Here is a 23,197-nt window from a genome sequence, read left to right as displayed (position 1 = left end):
AAACTATTTCTGCAACCCAACAGGAAAAGCAAGAGGTTTGTTTGGGGAAATAACTCAATGTCTATTCAGGATGTAAATGAGACTGCCACAGCAAACCCCAATCCTCTTTCCCCCGCCCAAGCACTCTGGCCATCTGCCTACCTGCAGAGAAGTAATTCTGTCGTAGTGAATCGTTGTCATCTCGTTCTCTGTCAGAGCATTTCCAGTCTGATCATTGATCTCAAAGCCAGTGTAGAATTTCAGCATATCTAAAAGCTGAGACATCATCCATGCAAATGAGTGGCTTCACAAGGGCAGGGCACCAACAAAACCACCATTTAAGAGGACAAATGCAGGCACCATCTACATACCAAAGCTCCTCAGAGCTTTTGGGGAAACAGCCCAAGTGCTACTATCCAAATGTTATACTTGGCTTATCCACAAATCATTTTGTTTAGCTATCTCATCTACAAGCCACAGAAATTACAGCACAGCTCACAACCACTGCTGGTTCTTTCACATACAAGGCCTTGAAACTGAAACTGCTTGCACCGAGGTGGTGCCAGCCAGAGGTTCTCACTGAGACACTGGAGCCAGTGCCTCCTACCCTCTAACAGACTGACACCTGCTCCCACCTTGGTGTCATCTGCAAACTTCATAGCATCATAGTATCAGCCAGGGTTGGAAGGGACCACAAGGATCATCTAGTTCCAACCCCCCTGCCATGGGCAGGGACACCTCACACTAGATCAGCCTGGCCAGAGCCTCAGCCAGCCTGGGCTTAAACACCTCCAGGGACAGGGCCTCAACCACCTCCCTGGACAACCCATTCCAGGGCTTCACCACTCTCATGGGGAAGAACTTCCTTCTCACAGCCAGCCTGAATCTCCCCACCTCCACCTTCATTCCATTCCCCCTAGCCCTATCACTACCTGAGATCCTGAGCAGTCCCTCCCCAGCCTTCTTGTAGGCCCCCTTCAGATACTGGAAGGCCACAATTAGGTCACCTCAGAGCCTTCTCTTCTCCAGACTGCACAGCCCCAACTCCTTCAGTCTGTCCTCATAGGAGAGGTGCTCCAGCCCTCTGATCATCCTTGTGGCCCTTCTCTGGACACCTTCCAGCACCTCCACATCCCTCTTGTACTAGGGGCTCCAGAACTGGAGGCAGTACTCTAGGTGGGGTCTTACCTGGCAGAAGAGATGTCCTTCCTTCTCTCTTTTAGCCAGACTGGACAGGTAACAGTGAACAACAAGGTGGGAGTCATCCAACACTGTATTAAACCAGCGCCGTGTGGGAAGCAAAGCCTGTGGGAAACAGCCTCACATGAAGGCAAGCAGCTGCTCCAAGTGCAACAAAGCAGAGCTTCTCCTCATTTTCCATTCCCAAAAGGCACATCAAGAAAGATTGTTGTGCAAGTACCTACAGCTCTAACACTCTAAGAGAGGTTCATAGTATCATAGTATCAGTCAGGGTTGGAAGGGACCACAAGGATCATCTAGTTCCAACCCCCCTGCCATGGGCAGGGACACCCCACACTAGATCAACCTGGCCAGAGCCTCAGCCAGCCTGGGCTTAAACACCCCCAGGGACAGGGCCCCAACCACCTCCCTGGACAACCCATTCCAGGGCTTCACCACTCTCATGGGGAAGAACTTCCTCCTCACCTCCAGCCTGAATCTCCCCACCTCCAGCTTCATTCCATTCCCCCTAGCCCTATCACTACCTGAGATCCTGAGCAGTCCCTCCCCAGCCTTCTTGTAGGCCCCTTCAGATACTGGAAGGCCACAATTAGGTCACCTCAGAGCCTTCTCTTCTGCAGACTGAACAGCCCCAACTCCTTCAGTCTGTCCTCACAGGAGAGGTGCTCCAGCCCTCTGATCATCCTTGTGGCCCTTCTCTGGACACCTTCCAGCACCTCCACATCCCTCTTGTACTAGGGGCTCCAGAAATGGAGGCAGTACTCCAGGTGGGGTCTCACCAGGGCTGAGTAGAGGGGGAGAATCACCTCCCTTGACCTGCTGGCCACTCCTGATGCAGCCCAGGATCTGATTGGCTTTGGGGGCTGCAAGTGCACACTGAGAGCTCCTGTTGAGCTTCTTGTCTACCAGCAGCCCCAAGTCTCTCTCCTCAGGGCTGCTTTCCAGCCAGTCCCTGCCCAGCCTGGATTTGTGCCTGGGATTGCCTCGACCCAGATGCAGGACCCTGCACTTGCTCTTATTGAACTTCATGAGGTTGGCCTGTGCCCACCTCTCCAGCCTGTCCAGGTCCCTCTGGATGGCCTCCCTTCCCTCCAGCTGTCTGCTGCACCACACAGCTTGGTGTCATCAGCAAACTTGCTGAGGGTGCACTCAATGCCACTGTCCATGTCCCCCACAAAGATGTTGAACAAGACAGGTCCCAGGACTGATCCCTGAGGGACTCTGCTTGTCCCTGGCCTCCACTGGGACATGGAGCCATGGACAGCCACTCTTTGGGTGCAGCCATCAAGCCAGTTCCTTATCCATCTGGTGGTCACCCATCAAACCCATGTGTCACCAGCCTGGAGACCAGGATGTGGTGCGGGACAGTGTCGAAGGCTTTGCTCAGCTCCAGGTTCTCATATTGAAGGAACATTTGCTGCTAGCTTATGCTGGCAGGCTGCTGTGAACACAGCCTCCTAGGTGTGTGGGGGCACAGCACAAAGGTGCCATCAGGGAGACTGCATCCTGCCAGCTGGAAAGGCAAATCAAATACAGCAGCTTTTCTCCTACCAAGTGTCCCCAGAATCACTGTGTGCTACCAACAGCGATGTCAGACTGCTGCAGCACTCCTTTCAATGCTTGTTTTCCATACATGAATTTCAAGCTTGACTTTCTCCAGACTGCAAACTGTTACTTCCAACCCAAACCATTCTAAAATTTTTCTTTAGAAGGGACCTCCAAAAGTCATCCAGTCCAACCCCCTGCAGTCAGCAGCAAACATCCTCCACCAGAGCAGGGTGCTTAGAGCCTTGTTGAGCTTGACCTTGAATATTTCCAGGGATGGGGCCCCAAATACCTCCCTGAGCAACCTGTTCCAATCTTCTACCACCCTCATGGTGGAGAACTTGCTCCTCACATCCAATCTAAATCTGCTCTCCTCTCATTTCAAACCACTGTCCCTTGTCCTATCACTCCAGGCCTTTGCAAACAGTCCCTCTGCAGCCTTCTTGTAGCCCCCTTCAGGTACTGGCAGGCTGCTATTAGGTCTCCTCTGCAGCCTTTTCTCCAGGCTCCCTCAGCCTGTCCTCACAGCAGAGGTGTTCTAGTCCCCTGATCAGCTTTGTGGCCCCTGTCTGGACCCACTCCATCAGGTCTATGTCCTTCCTGTGTTGAGGGCTCCAGAGCTGGACACAGTACTCCAGGTGAGGTCTCACCATAGCAGAGCAAAGTGGCAGCATTCCCTCTCTCCATCTCTGGCCACGCTGCTTTTGATGCAGCCCAGGATGCCATTGGCCTTCTGGGCTGCAAGTGTGCACTCCTGTGCAGCTTCTCATCCACCAGCACCCCCAAGTCCATTTCTGCAGGGCTGCTCCCAATTTCATCATCCCCCAACCTGGACTGTTATTTAGGACTGCCCCAGCCTAGGTGCAGAACCTTACACAGCCCTCATTGAAGCTGATAAGGTCCTCCTTAGCTCACCTCTCCAGCCTACCCAGGTCCCTCTAGATGCCATCCCATCCTTCAGACTTATCAGCCACCCCACTCAGCTTGGTATCACCTGCAAACTTGCTGAGGGTGCAACGCTCAGTCTGGGTGTCAAGGTCATTGATGAAGATACTGAACATCAGTGGATGTACTGCTACAATTCCCTACTTCCAGATGGAAAACCACCATTGAGCAACCACATGCACAACTGTGGCATAACAACCTGCAAACTGGAATGGAGCTGTCCTGAGGAGTTTATACTCTTAAAATCTGGAAACAGCTTAAAACCTGGAACACTGTGTCCAGACTGGTGCTCCCCAGTTCAAGAGAGGCAGAGACTGCTGGAGAGAATCCAACAGAGAGCCATGAGGGTGACTGGGGGAACTGAGCATCTCCCCTGTGAGGTGAGACTGAGAGCCCTGGGCCTGTTTGGTCTGGAGAAGACTGAGAGGGGATCTGATCAATGTCTATCAATATCTGAAGGGTGGGAGTCAAGTAGAGGGGGCCAAGCTCTTTTTGGTGGTGCACAGTGATAAGACAAGGAACAATGGGTACAAGCTTGAACATGGAAGGTTTCACCTCAACAGGAGGAGAGACTTTACAGTGAGGGTGCCAGAGCCCTGGAGCAGGCTGCCCAGAGAAGTTGTGGAGTCTCCTTCTCTGGACACATTCCCACCCTGACTGATACTATGACCTTGAAAGATCATCTAGTCCAACCCTCCTGCCTGAGCAGGATCACCCAGGGTACACTGATGCTGAAGTACTGAATGTGCTGCCGTGGGAGGTGGTGGAGTCACCATCCCTGGAGGTGCTCAAGAGGGGACTGGACGTGACACTTGGAGCCATGGTTTAGTAGTCAGGAGGTGTTGGGTGATAGGTTGGACTTGATGATCTTTGAGGTCTTTTCCAAGCTTATTGATTCTGTGAAAACCTGCCTGGATGCATTCCTGTGTGGACTACCCTGGGTGATCCTGCTTTGGCAGGGGGGTTGGACTGGATGATCTCTGGAGGTCCCTTCCAACCTCTAAGATACTGTGATAATATCCTACCTCAAGATCCAGCATGAGCTCAATGAATCTCTCACAGTAGTGAACTTTGTCCATAGAAATAGGACCTAGAAAGAAAACATACATCCAATTTATTTTGCCACCTTATTTGTACTTCAGCCATTCTGACATAAACTCTTATACATTAAAACTGTAACAAGCCCTGCTAAGATACCAGCATTCTCTTTAGCATGATAACAAAAGTCAACTATCACACACCATTCCCCTTCTGAAACAATCCTTTCTTTGTTGCAAACCATAAATGCTTTAGACAGGAGAGAGCAATAGAAGCAGACTTCCAAGAATGGCTTTATCCACTCTGGAGAAGAGAACCAAGCCAACATGCACAACTGCACACTTCCACAAAACCCCCATGGCCTGCTGAGCTCCTCATTGCTCAAGAGGGGACTGGATGTGGCACTTGAAGCCATGGTTTAGTTAGTCATGAGGTATTGGGTGAGAGGTGGGACTTGAGGATCTCTGAGGTCTTTTCCAACCTTACTGATTCTATGATTCTAAGAAGTTTTCACTGTGGGTACTCAAAAGCACCTCTTTAAAAGCTGCAATCAATGTGAGTGCAAAAGGCCTTCACAATACTTTATTCTATGTTCTTTACCATGAGGATGGTGGAACACTGGAACAGGCTGCCCAGGGAGGTGGCTGGGGCCCCATCCCTGGAGATAGTCAAGGTGAGGCTCAACAAGGCTCTGAGCAACCTGATCTAGTGGAGGATGTCCCTGTTGACTGCAGAGGGGATTGGACTAGATGGCCTTTGGAGGTCCCTTCCAACCCAAACCATTCCATGACTCTATGATACTCAAAGGTACCCAGTGGGGTTGTTTAGCCTGGAGAAAAGGAGGCTCAGGGGAGACCTTATTGCTCCCTACAACTACCTGAAAGGAGGTTGTAGAGAGGTAGGGGTTGGTTTCTTCTCCCAGGCAACTACCAACACAGCAAGAGGACACAGTCTCAAGCCGTGCCAGGGGAAGTTTAGGCTGGAGGTGAGGAGAAAGTTCCTCTCAGAAAGAGAGATTGGCCATTGGGATGTGCTGCCCAGGGAGGTGGTGAAGTCACCATCCCTGGAGGTGTTCAAAAAGGGACTGGACAAGGCACTTGAAGCCATGGTTTAGTTAGTCATGAGGTGTTGGATGACAGATTGGACTTGATGATCTCTAAGGTCTTTTCCAACCTTATTGATTCTATGACTCTACTAAGGAGCCCCGAGAATCCCCTCCCAACCAAAGCCTGCTTTAACAGATTTCTGTAACAGATTTCTGCTTCCTAAAGCCTCCAAAGGACTGTTAGGGCAAATCTTGCTAAAACTTCTCCTGCCTAACTAGGTAAACAGAGGGGGCAGGTATCCTTCCTGAGGATGACACAACACAGACAATTTTCCCTTACAGCTGAGTTAAGAGCTGAAGTTTGCTAAGAGTTTAAGAGCAAAAGCAGAGCTGCAGGAAGTAATTTCACCCACATGCTCTGTGCTTCCAGCATAATAAGCCTTTCATTTTTTCCTATCAAAAGGCTCACACCTTCCTCTCTAAACACTTTCCCTCTTTAAATCAGGCAAGCATATAATTTGGCTTGTCACAGTGACTTATGACTCAAGAGCAGCCAAATCTTACAGAACTTCCCTTCACTTAGGCTTTTGTTCTTACCACAAATCAACAGGACTGACAGAAGAGAGCCTTGTGATATGCATTTATACCACCTGTTTAACAAGGCATCTGAGTATGTCAGAAATGCTTTAATGCTGCAGGAAAGCTGGAAGCACACAATAAAGATCAGTAACCAGAAATATTGGTTTTTATCAAGTCATAGAATCATAGAATCAATAAGGTTGGAAAAGACCTCAGAGATCATCAAGTCCAACCTGTCACCCAACACCTCATCACTACTAAACCATGGCTTCAATGCCAAGTCCAATCCTCTTTTGAATACCTCCAGGTACACTGACTCCACCACCTCCCTGGGCAGCATATTCCAATGGCAAATCTCTTGCTGGGAAGAATTCCTTCCTCACCTCCAGCCTAAACCTCCCCTGGCACAGCTTGAGACTGTGTCCTCTTGTTCTGGTGCTGCTTGCCTGGGAGAAGAGACCAACCTCCACCTGGCTACAACCTCCCTTCAGGTAGCTGTAGAGAGCAATAAGGTCTCCCCTGAGCCTCCTCTTCTCCAGGCTAAGCAACCCCAGCTCCCTCAGCCTCTCCTCACAGGGCTGTGCTCAAGGCCTCTCCCCAGCCTTGTTGCCCTTTCTCTGGACACCTTCAAGAGTCTCAGTGTGCTTCTTAAATTGAGGGGCCCAGTCCATACTGAAGAGAAGGAGAAGAGATTTAAAGTAACTTTCTGCTATTTGATCTAGGAGGGCAACAAAGATGATCCAAGTGCTGGAACACCTCTGCTATGAGGACAGGCTGAAGGAGCTGGGGCTGTTCAGCCTGGAGACAAGACTCTGGAAGAACCTTATAGCTGACTTCCAGCACCTTCAGGGATCCTACAGGAAGGCTGCGGAGGGACTTTTCATCAGGATGTCTAGCAACGGGATAAGGGGGAATGGTTTGTAGCTGAGGGAGAGTAGGCTCAGACTGAATCTTAGGAAGAAGTTCTTCAGTATGAGGGTGGTGAGGCTCCAGAACAGGTTTCCCAGAGAGGCTATGGATGCCTCCTCCCTGGGGGTGTTCGAGGCCAGGCTGGTTGAGGCCTTGAGCAGCCAAGTGAAGCTGAGAGGTGTCCCTGCTCATGGTGGGGAGGTTAGAGCAGATGACCTCTGAGGTCCCTTCCAACCTAAGCCATTCTATCATGCCATGATTTTCAAAGCATACACAGTCTGTATACTAATTTTGACATGAAACCCATACAGGCACTAAAAGCCCATCCAGATAAAGACTCCAACCTCAGGCTGGTATTGCAAGGAGCAGCTTCTTCAGCAACAGAAAAGAACAGAAGAGAGATTAGCAGGTAGGAAAGTAAGAGGGCTAAGAAAGAAGCAGTTACCTGAGACAGGGATTGATTTCAGCACAGAAATGAATTTCTGAATGAGCTGTGAAAGAAATCTTCTCTCCCGGTGTGCTCTAAAATCAGACACAAGACAAAAGCATGAATAGTCCTTACAGGCAAGCCAGGAGCACATCCCAGCTTTCAAAAAGACAAAGCTACCTGATTTAAAAGTTACAGAATGCCAGCAGGCTGCTTTACAACAAACCCAGGCTGTTGAAATGATAACTTTTCTCTCTGCACTCAGGCAGGCAGAGTAGCAGACCACGTTTTTAGGCACACAACTGATTACCAGCTCATGCTTCTACTGAGTCAGAGAGAAGTCACTACCTGTTCCTTGCCACACTGCAACACAAAAGCATTGATGGCCGCACCCAGAGAGTGGCTGTCCATGGCTCCATGTCCCAGTGGAGGCCAGTGACAAGCAGAGTCCCTCAGGGATCAGTCCTGGGACCAGGCTTGTTCAACATCTTTGTGGGTGCCATGGACAGTGGCATTGAGTGCACCCTCAGCAAGTTTGCTGATGACACCAAGCTGTGTGGTGCAGCAGACAGGCTGGAGGGAAGGGAGGCCATCCAGAGGGACCTTGACAGGCTGGAGAGGTGGGCACAAGCCAACCTCAGGAGGTTCAACAAGAGCAAGTGCAGGGTCCTGCATCTGGGTCGAGGCAATCCCAGGCACAAATCCAGGCTGGGCAGGGACTGGCTGGAAAGCAGCCCTGAGGAGAGAGACTTGGGGGTGCTGGGGGAGGAGAAGCTCACCAGGAGCTCTCAGTGTGCACTTGCAGCCTGCAAAGCCAATCAGATCCTGGGCTGCATCAGGAGAAGTGTGGCCAGCAGGGCAAGGGAGGTGATTCTCCCCCTCTGCTCAGCTCTGGGGAGACCCCACCTGGAGTACTGCATCCAGTTCTGGAGCCCCTATGACAAGAGGGATCTGGAGGTCTTGGAACGTGTCCAGAGAAGGGCCACGAGGATGATCAGAGGGCTGGAGCACCTCTCCTATAAGGACAGGCTGAAGGAGTTGGGGCTGTTCAATCTGCAGAAGAGAAGGCTCCAAGGTGACCTCATTGTGGCCTTCCAGTATCTGAAGGGGGCTACAGGAAGGCTGGGGAGGGACTTCTGAGGATCTCAGGTAGTGATAGGACTAGGGGGAATGGAATGAAGCTGGAGGTGGGGAGATTCAGGCTGGAGGTGAGGAGGAAGTTCTTCCCCATGAGAGTGGTGAAACCCTGGAATGGGTTGTCCAGGGAGGTGCTTGAGGCCCTGTATCTGGAGGTGTTTAAGCCCAGGCTGGATGAGGCTGTGGCCAGCCTGATCTAGTGTGGGGTGTCCCTGCCCATGGCAGGGGGGTTAGAACTAGCTGATCCTTGTGGTCCCTTCCAACCCTGACTGGTACTATGATACTATGATTTAACATTGGTGAGATACACAAATTTGTTCAAATAACTGGATGTAGCCCCAGTGGATAAGTGGATGTAGTCTGCCTTGACCTTAGCAAGGCTTTGGACACTGTCTCCCATAACATCCTTGACAGCAAGCTCAGGAGGTGTGAGCTACAAGGATGATGAAGGAGCACTGCCTTATGAGGAAGGCTGTGAGACCTGGGGTTTTTCAGTCTGGAGAAGAGAAGACTGAGAGGGGATATAGTATCTGAGGGCTGGGTGTCAGGAAGGAAGGGACAGCCTCTGTTCACTTGTGCCCTGTGATAGGACAAGGAGCAATGGATGGAAACTACAGCACAGGAGGTTCCACCTCAACATGAGGAAGAACTTCTTTACTGTAGGGGTCACAGAGCACTGGAACAGGCCTCCCAGAGAGGCTGTGGAGTCTCCTCTGGAGACACTGAAAACCTGCCTGCATGTGCTCCTGTGTGACCTACTCTAGGTGATCCTGTTTTGGCAGGGGGTTTGGACTTGAGATCTCCAGAGGTCCTTTCCAAACCCCAAGCTGCTTGCTTTAAGAGCTAAACATTTGCTAAAGGTCATGAATAAGGACATCAGGATCATTTTATGGCTTCCATTCCATAGCTCTAAGATTTGCTACCACAAATTCAAATCAAATGTCAAGTTCTGTAACAGTTCTTTGTACTGTAACTACTGAAAATCTCATTTGGCATCTTTGCATTTTAATGCTCAATTCTTCTAATTGATACAACTTAGTTGAGCTGAAACACAGCTAAAAAGGGCTTGGGATTTAAGAGAAAGAAAGGGTTCTGTAACAGACTTCATTCTTGCCTCTGAAAAGGGCTTGGGATTTAAGAGGAAGAAAGGGATCTGTAACATCATTCTTGCCTCTGAAAAGGGCTGTGGAATTAAGAGGAAGAAAGGGATCTGTAACATACTTCATCCTTGCCTCTTCATCCATTTTCTCATCATTCTTCTTGATCAGGTTCCAGAATTTCCTTAGTTTTGGTGTCTTTTTCAGCTCTTGTTCCAGGCGTTTCTGAAATGGCAGAATGTTAGTCAGTCAGCAGGGATCCTTGCTGTCACAGGAGAGAAAAATGCAGTCCAGTTGTTCTGATTAAGAACAAAACAAACCAAAAAGTACCTAACAAGCTGAAATGTCTCAGCCTGACCTCACTAAGTATCACTGTAAAACACGAAGGTAACGCTGCTAGATGAAGTCCACCCATGGCTAGACAACAGCTCCCCTGCCTAGTGCCTGTGATCTCATGGCTCTGTCTACAAACTGTAGCTTGAAAAAGCTACAAACAAATCTTATTTAAAACAAAACACAACAAAAATTATCTAACAAGCTGAAATGCCTCAGACTGACTCATTAACTATCACCTGTAAAACACGAAGGTAACGCTGCTAGATGAAGTCCATCCCTGGCTAGACATGAGCTCCCCTGCCTAGTCCCTGTGATCTCATGGCTCTGTCTACAAACCATAGCTTGAAAAAGCTACAAACAAAACTTGATTGTGGATTTTTTCCCATGCAATTAATAATCAGAATTACACAGAAATCAAGAAGAAAGGAGAAAGGTGAGTTTTACCATGCAGGCAAGACCATAATCCCATAGCAGTTTTAAATATTACACTGCCATAAGAGCATTCCATAAGGCCTGACTGGACAGTACTTGGATAGTGCCTAGAAGGTTTGTTTCTCCACTCTAGAGTGTCATGCTTACAGGTTGTAGAGCCATCCACATCGGCAAAGAGATGAGCTGCTGCACCTGACCTCTGATCAAGTCCACCTCCTGTTAGAAAAATTAAGGCAGAAAAATGGTTGTTGGTTTGGGGTTTTAAACTGCAGATTAGGAAGAAATACTTTACAGGGAGGGTGGTGAGACACTGGAACAGGCTGCCCAGGATGGCTCTAGAGAATGGAATGGATTGGAATGGAATGGAATGGACCTTCAAGATCATCGCGTCCAACCCACCAACCAATCCAACCCACCTAAACATCTAATCCATGGCACCAAGCACCCCAGCAAGTCTCCTCCTGAACACCTCCAATGATGGCGACTCCACCACCTCCCCAGGCAGCCCATTCCAATGGGCAATCACTCTCTCTGTGTAGAATTTCTTCCTAACCTCCAGCCTAAACCTCCCCTGGTGCAGCCTGAGACTGTGTCCTCTTGTTCTGGTACTGGCTGCCTGGGAGAAGAGACCAACCTCTGCCTGTCTACAACCTCCCTTCAGGTAGTTGTAAACAGCAATAAGGTCACCCCTGAGACTCCTCCTCTCCAGGCTAATCAATGCCAGCTCCCTCAGCCTCTCCTCATAGGGCTTGTCTTCCAAGCCCCTCACCAACTTCATTGCCCTTCTCTGGACTAGGGCTCCCTGGAGGTGCTGAAGGCCAGGCTGGATGAGGCTTTGAGCAACCTGGTCTAGTGGAAGGTGTCCCTGCCCATGGCAGGGGGTTGAAACTAGATAAATCTTGATGGTCCCTTCCAATCCAAACCATTCTGTGATTCTATGATAATCTGAAGGAACTGATTTTGTCTAGAATTCATGTAAATATAATTGTTTTTTCAAATGTTCTCTCTCCAACTCTGGCTGTGATTTGGATTCACAAACTTTTCTCACAAAGAGAGCTTGTGGAGTCTCCTTCTGTGGAGACACTCAAAACCCGCCTGGATGTGTTCCTCTATGGCCCACCCCAGGTGCTCCTGCTCTGGCAGTGGGTTGGACTGGATGTTCTTTCAAGGTCCCTTCCAACCCCTACCATTCTGGGATTCCTTCTTTCCTCTCTTACTTAAGCCTGGATTCAAAAGTGACAAAACAAATCACTGTCTTCCTCAACAGAGAATGGAAATAATTTTGTGCAGAGCACATCAGTAAGTAATCTGCTCCCAAATACCTTTTAAAATACAAATGTTTTTAAAGCATTGCTTTAAATATGCTTGAATAAATTGCAGTAAGTGCTAGCCATCCAATTCCAAGTCTATTCCATGACCCTGTGTCAGAGAAAAGCAAATCTGATGAGGCAGATAAAGCAAGAGTCAAAAAGAGAGGCAAAAGCCCTCCAGTACCTTCTGCCTCAAATGGAAACTTTGCTTCACCTCTCTTAAAATGAAATTGCTCAAACTCCTATTAACACAGAAGGGCATCAAGACAGTGGAAGTTTCAGAGTTGCTGGTAACATACCAAACTGTTGAAGCAGTGATCAAGGAAAAGCAGCAGCACTGTCTGCTCATGCAGAGAGTATTCACTGTCATCTTCCACCAGGGATGCTTCCAGAATGCATTTGAAAAAGAAGGGAAAATGTTCTGGCTTTTTTTGGAATGTCTAGGAAAAGAAGAAGAAGAGACAGCTGATGCTGGGTCAAGCTGGGATAAATGACTTCAATCTTCATTCACACAATAGAGCTTAAATCCCCTAAAGCCACTTAAGTCTAGAAAAGAAACGGTTAGATTTCCTCTTCTTCATTTAGACAGACAGCACAATCCAAACAGGCAAAAGAGATCCTTCCTCACACTAGGGGAAGGCTCTTGGTGTCACCACTGACTTCCAATGAGCTCCTCCTCAGCAAGGATCCTCACACTAGGGGAAGGCTCTTGGTGTCACCACTGACTTCCAATGAGCTCCTCCTCAGCAAGGATCCTCACACTAGGGGAAGGCTCTTGGTGTCACCACTGACTTCCAATGAGCTCCTCCTCAGCAAGGATCCTCACACTAGGGGAAGGCTCTTGGTGTCACCACTGACTTCCAATGAGCTCCTCCTCAGCAAGGATCCTCACACTAGGGGAAGGCTCTTGGTGTCACCACTGACTTCCAATGAGCTCCTCCTCAGCAAGGATCCTCACACTAGGGGAAGGCTCTTGGTGTCACCACTGACTTCTGTTTAACCTAACATGGGTGACCCATAGTACAAACTGGACAAGAAGCATGAGTGGATCATGGTGTGGAGATGTTCAGCTGGTGGCTGCACTGTAAAATGACAAAGGCTGGAAGAGAATTGGAAGATTTGGGCCACGACTATGGCAGCTGGTTAGTGACTTGCAAAAAGCAAGCAGATAAAAGACACCAGAGATTAATCATGGTTGTGAAAGTCCCCTTTTGCCACCTCAGCAAGATAAAGATAATCCAAACACTAGTCAAGATAAAAATGGTTTCTTTACAAGAGCAGCCATGTATCAAGTAAATTTAATTAAGAGGCTTGGAAAGTGACACACAGCATTTATTTTGCACCCAGTATGTCTGTCAGGACAAAAGGCAGACACAAACATCACAGGAAAAAGCTATCCTCACCCTTTGTGCTTTGCCAGCACCAAAGTAATGGCACTGCCATTGGTAAGTGTGCTTCTGGAATAAGGCTCAGGTGGAATTTCTAAGGAGGTTTGTGGTGCTGAGATGGCCTGTGAGAGCTGGACTCTTTGTAGGAACACCAAACAATCTCTAAACCTAGGATTCCCAAACTCCAGGATACACAAAGCCAGAATAAGAGGTGATCTCAGTATAAAAGTTTCACACAAGAAAGCCACAAACCCCTATTGACAGGTTTTAAGACACCACTGGATGTTAGCCTTCCAGTGCTGCCACCTCATAGCCACAGCTGCAAAAATCTCTTTTTGCCTTCCACACCACAGCAAGAACTTCTCTGCAAGTGCCTGTGGCTTTCCCTACATGGAACACACACCAGCTGAGGGACCACTCCAGGCTTTGCTAACTTCTGACAGGGCAAGCAAGCACACCCCAAAAGCTGCAACTTGCAGATCAAGAATCAACTCCAGCTGGAAGCAAAATTGGTTACCTCCCACGCAGGGACATTCTCTCTGAACTTCTCATTCACCATGCAGCAGATTGACATTAAATATGCCTTACTGGACACCTCTGGAGAATAATTCAGCCATAAGTAATTTTCAAGGTACTGGCTGTGAAAAGACAAAGAATATTTCATTAGCTGCCACCACCCACATAGTCTGTCACTCATTTAAAACAGCAGTTACCCACAGGGGTTTCTTCCTCTCTCTCTCTTTAAACCCATCTTTACAGTTTGTGAGTAGCTCCTGAAGTTACCTCTCATCTAGGTCACTGCAGCAAAACTTATTAGACTCTATAACTGCTACAAGAGACAGACAGAATCACAGAATTGTTAGGGGTGGAAGGGACCTCAAGGATCAGCCAGTTCCAACTCCCCCCCACCCCCCCAGAATAGAATAGAATAGAATAGGAATAGGAATAGGAATAGGAATAGGAATAGGAATAGGAATAGGAATAGGAATAGGACCAGAACCAGGTTGGAAAAGACCTTTGAGATCCTCAAGTCCAACCTATCACCCAACACCATCTAATCAACTAAATCATGGCACCAAGTGCTTCATCCAGTCCCCTCTTAAACACCTCCAGTGATGGTGACTCCACCACCTCCCTGGGCAGCACATTCCAATGGCTAATCTCTCTTTCTGTGAAGAACTTCTTCCTAACACCCAGCCTAAACACCGTCCCTGGAGGTGTTTAAGCCCAGGTTGGGTAAGGCTCTGGCCAGGCTGATCTAGTGTGGGGTGTCCCTGCCCATGGCAGGGGGGTTAGAACTAGATGATCCTTGTGGTCCCTTCCAACCCTGACTGATACTATGATACTATGATACTAAACAGGTTGCTCACAGCCACATCCAGCCTGGCTGCAAAAACCTCCAGGGATGAGGCTTCCACCACCTCCCTGGGCAACCTGTGCCAGACTCTCTCCACCCTCATAGGGAAGAATTTCTTCCTAACATCCAATCTGAATCTACCCATTTCCAGTTTTGTTCCATTCCCCCCAGTCCTATCATTCCCTGACACCCTAAAAAGTCCCTCCCCAGCTTTCTTGTAGCCCCCTGCAGATACTGGAAGGCCACAATAAGGTCTCCTTGGAGCCTTCTCCTCTCCAGACTGAACCCAAACCACAGCTTGTATTTTCCATTCTGCCTTTTTCTAATCAAGAAGCAGGAAACAGAGGGAAGTTTGCCCTACTTTGGTAGTTAGTGATACTACTTCTGTCTCTTTTTGCAACAAAGAGCCTGTCTTGGCCAAAAATCATCTCATTCTATCTGCTCCTATGATTTGAGAGATAGAACAGAGCCAAAGAGAACACTAAATGCTGTGGATGTGAATAGGTAAATACTGCCAATATGTATTTTACATTGTTTTAGACATGCTGCAGAGGTTCTTCCAGGGAAGGCTGAATTTTAGACATGCTGTAGAGGTTCTTCCAGGGAAGGCTGAATTTTAGACATGCTGCAGAGGTTCTTCCAGGGAAGGCTGAATTTTAGACATGCTTCAGAGGTTCTTCCAGGGAAGGCTGAAGTAGCTGTGAGAATCTTTGGAACAGATTTCTATTTCTTTTCAAGTGGGCAAAATGTCAGTGATGCTGCTGCACCACAACTCATTGGTACCCTCACAGCAAGAGTCTCAATACAAAACCCTCCTGATTTCAGTGAAATGACACATCCCAAATAACAGACCCCTGGTTTTCACCTGTTTCATTCCTGTTCTCTTCTTCAGTGCTTCACTCACACTAAAAATTCATCACCACAAACCAAGACACTCTTCTATGTTACTTGAGATTATTACATTATTCTTGCCTCAAATTAAGCTCTCTCCACTTAAATTTTCCTAGGTGTTAGTAAGCAGGAAAAGAATGAGTATATCACCTTCTAACTGACTTCCTGCCCTGCACTTGTTTCTCATCTTTATGGGTTCCTTTAAAAAAAACATAAAATAAACCTTAAAATTCCACTCCAATCAGCTTACCTGAATTCAAGAAGCATTATCTTTCTAATAGCAAACCTGAAAAGCAGAAAGCAATCAATTAGCAGAGTAAAGAAGGCCTCCCATACACAGTTGCCTGCAAAATGGTTGTGTTTTCCCTCATTTTGTTCAATGATAAAGCCCCTAGAAATGTCCAGGAATTACTTCTGCCTCACTGCTTCCAGGTCTCATTCCCTTCAGCCTCCTCTTCCTCAAGCTAAACAGTCCCAGCTCCCCTCAGCTGCTCTTCACCAGACTCATTCTCTAGCCCTCCACCAGCTTAGTTGCTTTTCTCTGCACCCAGCCTTCCTGTAGGTCCCCTTCAGATAGTGAAATGCAGCTCAAAGTTCTCCCCAGGGCCTTCTGCAGGCTGAACAGCTCAAACTCTCTCAGCCTGTTTTCATATGAGAGATGCTTCAGCCCTCTGATCATCTTTGTGACCTCCTCTGGACCTGCTCCAGCAGGTCTGCTGGGAGCTCCTGAGCTGGACACAGATCCTGCCAGGACAACATAGCTGAACACAGGGGTACACAGCTTCAGTGGCACCTGTTCCAGTTTATCTCAGAGAGAAAGAGCTGCTCACAAACCTCCCACCAGTATGATTTATGGGGTGCAGAACTGTCACTGAGTTGGTTTGTTCCATTTTGGCCTCCTCAGCACCTGCTCCAGCCCCTTGATGTCCCTCTTGTATTGAGGTGCCCAAAAGTGAACCCAGCACTCGAGGTGTGGCCTCACCAATGCTGAGTACAGAGGCACAATCCCTGCCCTACTCCTGCTGGTCACACCATTGCTGATCCAAGCCAACAGACTACCAGATCATGGAATCAAACAATATTCTACCCAAACATCACATTGAAGAATTCTGAGCCCATGAACTTTCTTTTTGACACCTTCAGACTTTGAAACACAACAATGATTAAATTACTCCAATGTACTCCATGTGATTCCCATCCACTTCCAACATGTTCATGCATTTGAAAACATTCTGTGAAACATCAGAAACTACTTCAAGACAGACAATAAAGGAATAGCTGTAAGTGAAAGTGACTCCTGTACTTACTTGGACCTGACAATTTCTTTTATATACACATCTTCAATAACCTATGGGAAAGAATATTGAAAGAAAAAATAGTGAAGGATTTTATATGCTCCATAAAGTGACTTAAAAATGTATTAAGACATCTCACACACCCAAAGCTACTCTGAATTAGCTACTCCTGCTTCCTGCTACTTGGTAATTGTTGTTAACAATTAAGTCTTAGCTGTAAAAATCCCATAAGCTTCACAGACATACACTGTCACCATGAAAATGAATCAGCTCAGGGGACAGCACAGAGTGGCAGGGAAGTGAGAGGACCTTCATTCAGTTATTTGGAAGGATTAACCTAGGTCTCACCAAGATTCTTCTATGAGAGACAAACAATCCATTGTTAATCCATTGTCAAGAACAGCCTTCAAGAGTCAAGTCTGCATCAGCTTGGATGGTTGCTGCAGTTTGTTTCTGACACTTAATCAAATCCCAATACTTTTACCTAGTTTTCCCAACAGGAGCTGGGGTTGTCCAGCCTGGAGAGGAGAAAGCTTGGGGGAGACCTAATAGCAGCCTTCCAGTACTTGAAGGGGACCTGCAAGAAGGCTGCAGAGGGACTGTTTCCAAAGGCCTGGAGTGATAGGATGAGGGGCAGTGGTTTGAAGTTACAGAAGATTTAGAGTGGATGTTAGGAACAGGTTCTTTACCAGGAGGGTGGTGCAGCACTGGAACAGGTTGCCCAGGGAGGTAGTTGAGGCCTCATCCCTGCAGATATTCAAGGTTAGGCTCGACAAGGCTATAAGCAACCTGCTCTGATGGAGGGTGTCTCTGCTGACTGCAGGGGGGTTAGACTAGATGACCTTTGTGGCTCCCTTCCAACCCAAACCATTCTGTGGTTCTGTGTAAACTGCACTATCTCTTGTAAGAGGCACACTTCAAATGAGGATGAGCAGAGGGCTGGAGCTGCTCTCCTGTGAGGACAGACTGAGGGAGCTGGGGCTGTTCAGTCTGGAGAGGAGAAGGCTCCGAGGAGACCTTATTGTGGCCTTCCAGCATCTGAAGGGGGCTACAAGAAAGCTGGGGTGGGACTTTTTAAGTGTCAGGTAGTGATAGGACTGGGGGGAATGGAACAAAACTGGAAATGGGTAGATTCAGATTGGATGTTAGGAAGAAGTTCTTCCCCATGAGGGTGGTGAGAGACTGGCACAGGTTGCCCAGGGAGGTGGTGGAAGCCTCATCCCTGGAGGTTTTGAAGGCCCGGCTGCATGTGGCTCTGAGCAACCTGATATAGTGTGAGGAGTCCCTGCCCATGGCAGGGGGGTTGGAACTGGATGATCCTTGAGGTCCCTTCCAACCCTAATAATTCTATGGTTCTATGAATGGCTTATGACAGAGATGAAATTCAGCTTTTAGTTCTAACAGTAACAGACAAATACTATCACCAACACTAGAAAGAGAGTAAACTGAAGCTGGAGTGAGAGGTCAGTCACAGACAGGAGGTTTGGAGGTTGTAGCCAGGTGGGGGTTATTCTCTCCTCACAACCAGCAACAGAACAAGAGGACACAGTCTCAAGATGCACCAGGGGAGGTTTAGGAAGTTCTTCACAGACAGAGAGACTGGCCATTGGAATGTGCTGCCCAGGGAGGTGGTGGAGTCACCATCACTGGAGCTGTTTAGGAGGAGACTGGATGAGGCACTCAGTGCCATGGTTTAGTTGATCAGATGGTGTTGGGTGATAGGTTGGGCTTCATGATCTCGAAGGTCTTTTCCAAACTGGTCTACTCTATTCTACTCTACTCTACTCTGTCCTATTCCCAAAAAGGAAAGAAACTTAACCTTTAAGAATGTTAAACACTGAAAACACAGATATCCACCAGAAGTGCACTGATCTGATCAGCTGTCTGATCAAAATTCTCTGAAGAAGTTTTTTTAGAGAGAAGGATACACCTCAGGAGCTCCTGCACCTTTTATCCTCCATTGCTTTCTGAGAGCACTCCCTCCTCGACCCCTTTTAATCTCCAAGGAGATGCTTGGCAGTCCTCCACTCTCACAAGTTCTCGGCCAAAATAAACTGAACAAACAACATACAGAACAGCTGCACTGCTACAGCAAACCTCCACAACAGTGCTAACATTGATAAGCTATGGATGCACAGCAAATCACCGTGTCAGGCAACTGCTGGCCTTCCAAGCAGCCTCCTACACAGCACTGGAGGTTGGCCCACCGGACAAGGGTTCATCTTCATTCATTTACACTCCAAAGCAATTCCAGGAGAGGCATTTACCTTTGAATCAAAAGACAGCTTTTTCTTCACGTGTGGAGCCCAGTATTTATTTGCTAACTGTATGAAGGGAAAACAATAATAGATAGATAAATAAAAAGGTGATATAAATATTTTCAGCTGCAGTGACACAATAACTGTAGAACTCATCCCACCTCCAAACCTTATTTCTCTATTATCCTGCTTCAGTAACCACAGGTAGCAAACCCATGACAGGTTCCTTAGGGCTTCATATGGCTCTGTAGGCTCCAGAGGGGCCTATAGGTTCCATAGGGCTCCACAGGGCTCCTTAAGGCTCTGTAGGTCTCTATAGGCACCGTATGGCTCTATAGGGCCCTGTAGGCTCCATAGGGGCCCACAGGGCTCTATAGGCTCCGTATGGCTCCATAGGGCTCTGTAGGCTCCATATGGCTCCACAGGGCTCCGTATGGCTCCATAGGGCTCTGTAGGCTCCGTATGGCTCCATAGGGCTCCGTATGGCTCCATAGGGCTCTGTAGGCTACATAGGGGCCCGTAGGGCTCTGTAGGCTCCGTATGGCTCCATAGGGCTCTGTAGGCTCCGTATGGCTCCATAGGGGCCCATAGGGCTCTGTAGGCTCCGTATGGCTCCATAGGGCTCTGTAGGCTCCATAGGGGCCCATAGGGCTCTATAGGCTCCGTATGGCTCCATAGGGCTCTGTAGGCTCCGTATGGCTCCATAGGGCTCCGTATGGCTCCATAGGGGCCTGTAGGGCTCTGTAGGCTCCGTATGGCTCCATAGGGCTCTGTAGGCTCTGTATGGCTCCATAGGGGCCCATAGGGCTCTGTAGGCTCCGTATGGTTCCATAGGGCTCTGTAGGGCTCTGTAGGTTCCGTATGGCTCCATAGGGCTCTGCAGGCTCCGTATGGCTCCGTAGGGCTCTGTAGGCTCCGTATGGCTCCATAGGGCTCCGTATGGCTCCATAAGGCTCTGTAGGCTCCGTATGGCTCCATAGGGCTCCGTAGGGCTCCATAGGGCTCCGTAGGGCTCCATAGGGCTCTGTAGGCTCCGTATGGCTCCATAGGGCTCCGTAGGCTCCATAGGGGCCCATAGGGCTCTGTAGGCTCCATAGGGGCCCATAGGGCTCTGTAGGCTCCATAGGGGCCCATAGGGCTCTGTAGGCTCCGTATGGCTCCATAGGGCTCTGTAGGCTCCATAAGGGTCCATAGGGCTCCATAAGTGTCCACAGGGCTCCATAAGGCTCCACAGGGCTCTACAGGGCTTTGCAGGGCTCCATAGGGCCCTATAGGCTCCCTAGGGCTTAATAGGTTCCAACAGCAATGCTGATGAACCACTGAAGATTTTATGCCTAAACCTTTTCCATCAGAGGGGTGATCCCCTGCAAGTTTTTGCTGCACAGACTGCTCGATAATAAACTTGGGTTTTGCTATGCTACTTCCAGCAAACCCCTCAAAAATATACCATTGTGGTGGGTTGAAATTTCCTCCCACCCCCCCCAATATTAACTTTGCCAGACCAGCTCAGCTGGAAAAAAATGGAAGCTTCTTTTAGGGAACTCCAGATTACAAACCATGGCACACTGAGGAAGTTCACAAACAACTAGAGGCTATAGATAAAGGTACTTTAAAGCTATTTACTGTAGCCATCACCTCAACAAAACTCCTGAACCATAGTGGTGGACAGAGCTTCCCAACTAACTTTACTTCATGTTCTCAGTCTGGAGATGGGAAGGCTCTGAGGAGACCTTATTGTGGCCTTCCAGTATCTGAAACAGGCTACAAGAAGGCTGAGAAAGGACTTTTTAGGGTGTCAGGGAGTGACAGGACTGGGGGGAATGGAGCAAAACTAGAAATGGGCAGATTCAGACTGGATGTTAGGAAGAAGTTCTTCCCCATGAGGGTGGTGAGAGACTGGCACAGGTTGCCCAGGGAGGTGGTGGAAGCCTCATCCTTGGAGGTTTTTGCAGCCAGGCTGCATGTGGCTGTGAGCAGCTTGACCCAGTGAGAGGTGTCCCTGCCCGTGGCAGGGGGTTTGGAACTGGCTGAGCCTTGAGGTCCCTTCCAACCCTGACAATCCCATGATTCTCTGTGCTGTAGAAGAGGTTGAAAAGCAGCATTTGCAGCACATTAATAATAATAATTTAAAAAAAGGACAAGACTACTTGTACAAACCCGCTTCGAATGTTCACCTACAAGAAACTGGCGGCGACTTCTGGCTGGTTGTGCCCTGATGCTCTTGCGGATCTCTCTAGCCTGGCAGCGCTTGGGGCACGCAGCCTTTCAGATGCTACCCCAGGCGTACCTCTCTTTACTCACAACAAAACAAGAGCCCTTTGCTAAGGCCCACGGACTGCACGGAGTGTTTAAGCACGGGGGCAGCGGCCGCGGAGCCCCCCCGGACCGCCCGCTGCCCGCCGGCCCTACCTGGGTCACGTACTCCGCGTTGATCTGCGACACGGTGGGAGCCACGATCTTCTTCGGCGGGGCGGAGGACGCCGGCGCCGCCATGGTGATGCCGGCTGCCACACGCCGCTATCCCCCGCGCTGCGCTCGGCCCGGAACGAGCCCGGGAAGCGCCGGCCGCAGCGGAGACCCAGCCGGAATAACCCCCGGGGTAAGGAGCAGCGCCGAGGGGAGCGCTTCCGGGGCGCCGAACGCCAGAGCGGCGGCGGGCAGCGGCGGCGCCACCTGCCGCGCCCTGCCCGCCACTGCACCCGGCGAGCGCAGCGCGGCTGATCCGACTGCCTCTGCCTTCCCGCCCGGGCGGGGAGCGCTGCCAGGCTGCGGCTTGGCCGCCGCTCTCAGAGCCTCTCCCGGGGCCAGCCTCCCTAGCGTGGTGCCTGCTACGCTTGGCCGTCCGCGGTAGCGCACCCGCCAGCCGTGAAAGCCGAAAGGCTGAGGACAAGGAAGTGGGAGGCAGCAAGCACAGCGGGGTCGTTCAGCGCTTGCCCTGCAGAAAACGCTCTGTAAGTCCACCTAGGGCGACTCCTTTTATTTATATTTATTTTTAGAAACAAATAAATAAGAGCAAAGGTTTCAGTCCCTTCTCGGGTGGAAAAGATCCACCCGCACTCCCACGAACGAAACGCCAGCAGGATGTCAGATTGGGTACCACAAAAGAAGTTCTGCACCACGAGGGTGGCGGAACACGGGAACAGGTTGCCCAGGGAGGTGGTTGAGGCTTTTTCCCTGGAGATACTCAAGGTGGGGCTTGATGAGGCCCTGGGCAACCTGATGTAGTTGGGGATGTCCCTGCTGACTGTCCCTGGATGAGCTCTGGAGGTCCCTTCCGTGCTGGACTATTCTGTGTGAGCGCAGCTGCGTGCTCTGTCCCTGTCCCTCGGGCGACCTGCGGAGGAGAGGAGAGGCAAAGGTACGAGGGAAAAACTACAGCTCCACAGAAGTCAGCAGCTTGGTAATGATTTAAAGTGGTTTGCAATTAACTTACTCTGTTTGGCAAACATTGATTAAGGAGGAAATAAACAGTTGAGTCCCTAGAGAAGGCACAGGGATTTGTTTCTGTGCTCATTATCCAACACCTGCCCCTGGAGTACTTTAAACTTCCAGGCAGGGTTCCACTGAAATCTGTTTGAATATGACCTCCCTTGTTTTGATATCAAGGGGATCTCCATTTCATTCCTTCAAGCAGAGGCTAAACTGAATATTCTTTTTGAAGTTGAATTAGAATGTACGATGGGAATGGGCAAAGTCATGGCAGTACCTTGAATAAGATCAGACAGTGGCTTCATTCAAATAAATATGCTTGCTGCATGCCTTTGCCTTCAAGGATCCAGGGGTTTTCCCTGTATGAACACCAGTAAAACAAAAAATTCACAAGTCAGCAATTCTGCAAGCAACAGGAACTGAACATTGTCTTGTTTCCTGAGTCAAACCTTCAGAGAGATCTGTATATGGTGAAAGCAAAATCACAGAATCAGTAAGGTTAAAAAAGACCTCAGAGATCATCAAGTCCAACCTAAATGCCATGCACTTAAACCAAAGCACCCCCTCTGACACTTAAATGTTTACAAAAGTCAGTATATC

At 49.0% G+C, this 23,197-nt stretch overlaps 1 protein-coding gene across 1 annotated transcript in view; it reads right to left on the bottom strand.

The window, feature by feature from the left end:
- The window catches only part of AQR (aquarius intron-binding spliceosomal factor), a 68,492-nt gene extending 46,746 nt beyond the window's left edge, over positions 1 to 21,746 (bottom strand). The window contains 12 exon segments of the mRNA XM_068162929.1: positions 142 to 255; positions 1,168 to 1,284; positions 4,695 to 4,759; positions 7,686 to 7,762; positions 10,026 to 10,126; positions 10,817 to 10,885; positions 12,279 to 12,419; positions 13,885 to 14,005; positions 15,866 to 15,901; positions 16,923 to 16,963; positions 19,178 to 19,234; positions 21,578 to 21,746. Coding sequence (XP_068019030.1) covers positions 142 to 255; positions 1,168 to 1,284; positions 4,695 to 4,759; positions 7,686 to 7,762; positions 10,026 to 10,126; positions 10,817 to 10,885; positions 12,279 to 12,419; positions 13,885 to 14,005; positions 15,866 to 15,901; positions 16,923 to 16,963; positions 19,178 to 19,234; positions 21,578 to 21,661 — 1,023 coding nt within the window. The 5' untranslated portion in view covers positions 21,662 to 21,746.
- Positions 21,747 to 23,197: the final 1,451 nt, after the last annotated feature.

The sequence above is a fragment of the Melanerpes formicivorus genome, unplaced genomic scaffold (genome assembly GCF_026170545.1).
Source record: "Melanerpes formicivorus ecotype bairdi unplaced genomic scaffold, bMelFor1.0.p_v2 SCAF_68, whole genome shotgun sequence".
NCBI lineage: Eukaryota > Metazoa > Chordata > Aves > Piciformes > Picidae > Melanerpes > Melanerpes formicivorus.
This window is presented reverse-complemented; position numbering and strand designations above follow the sequence as displayed.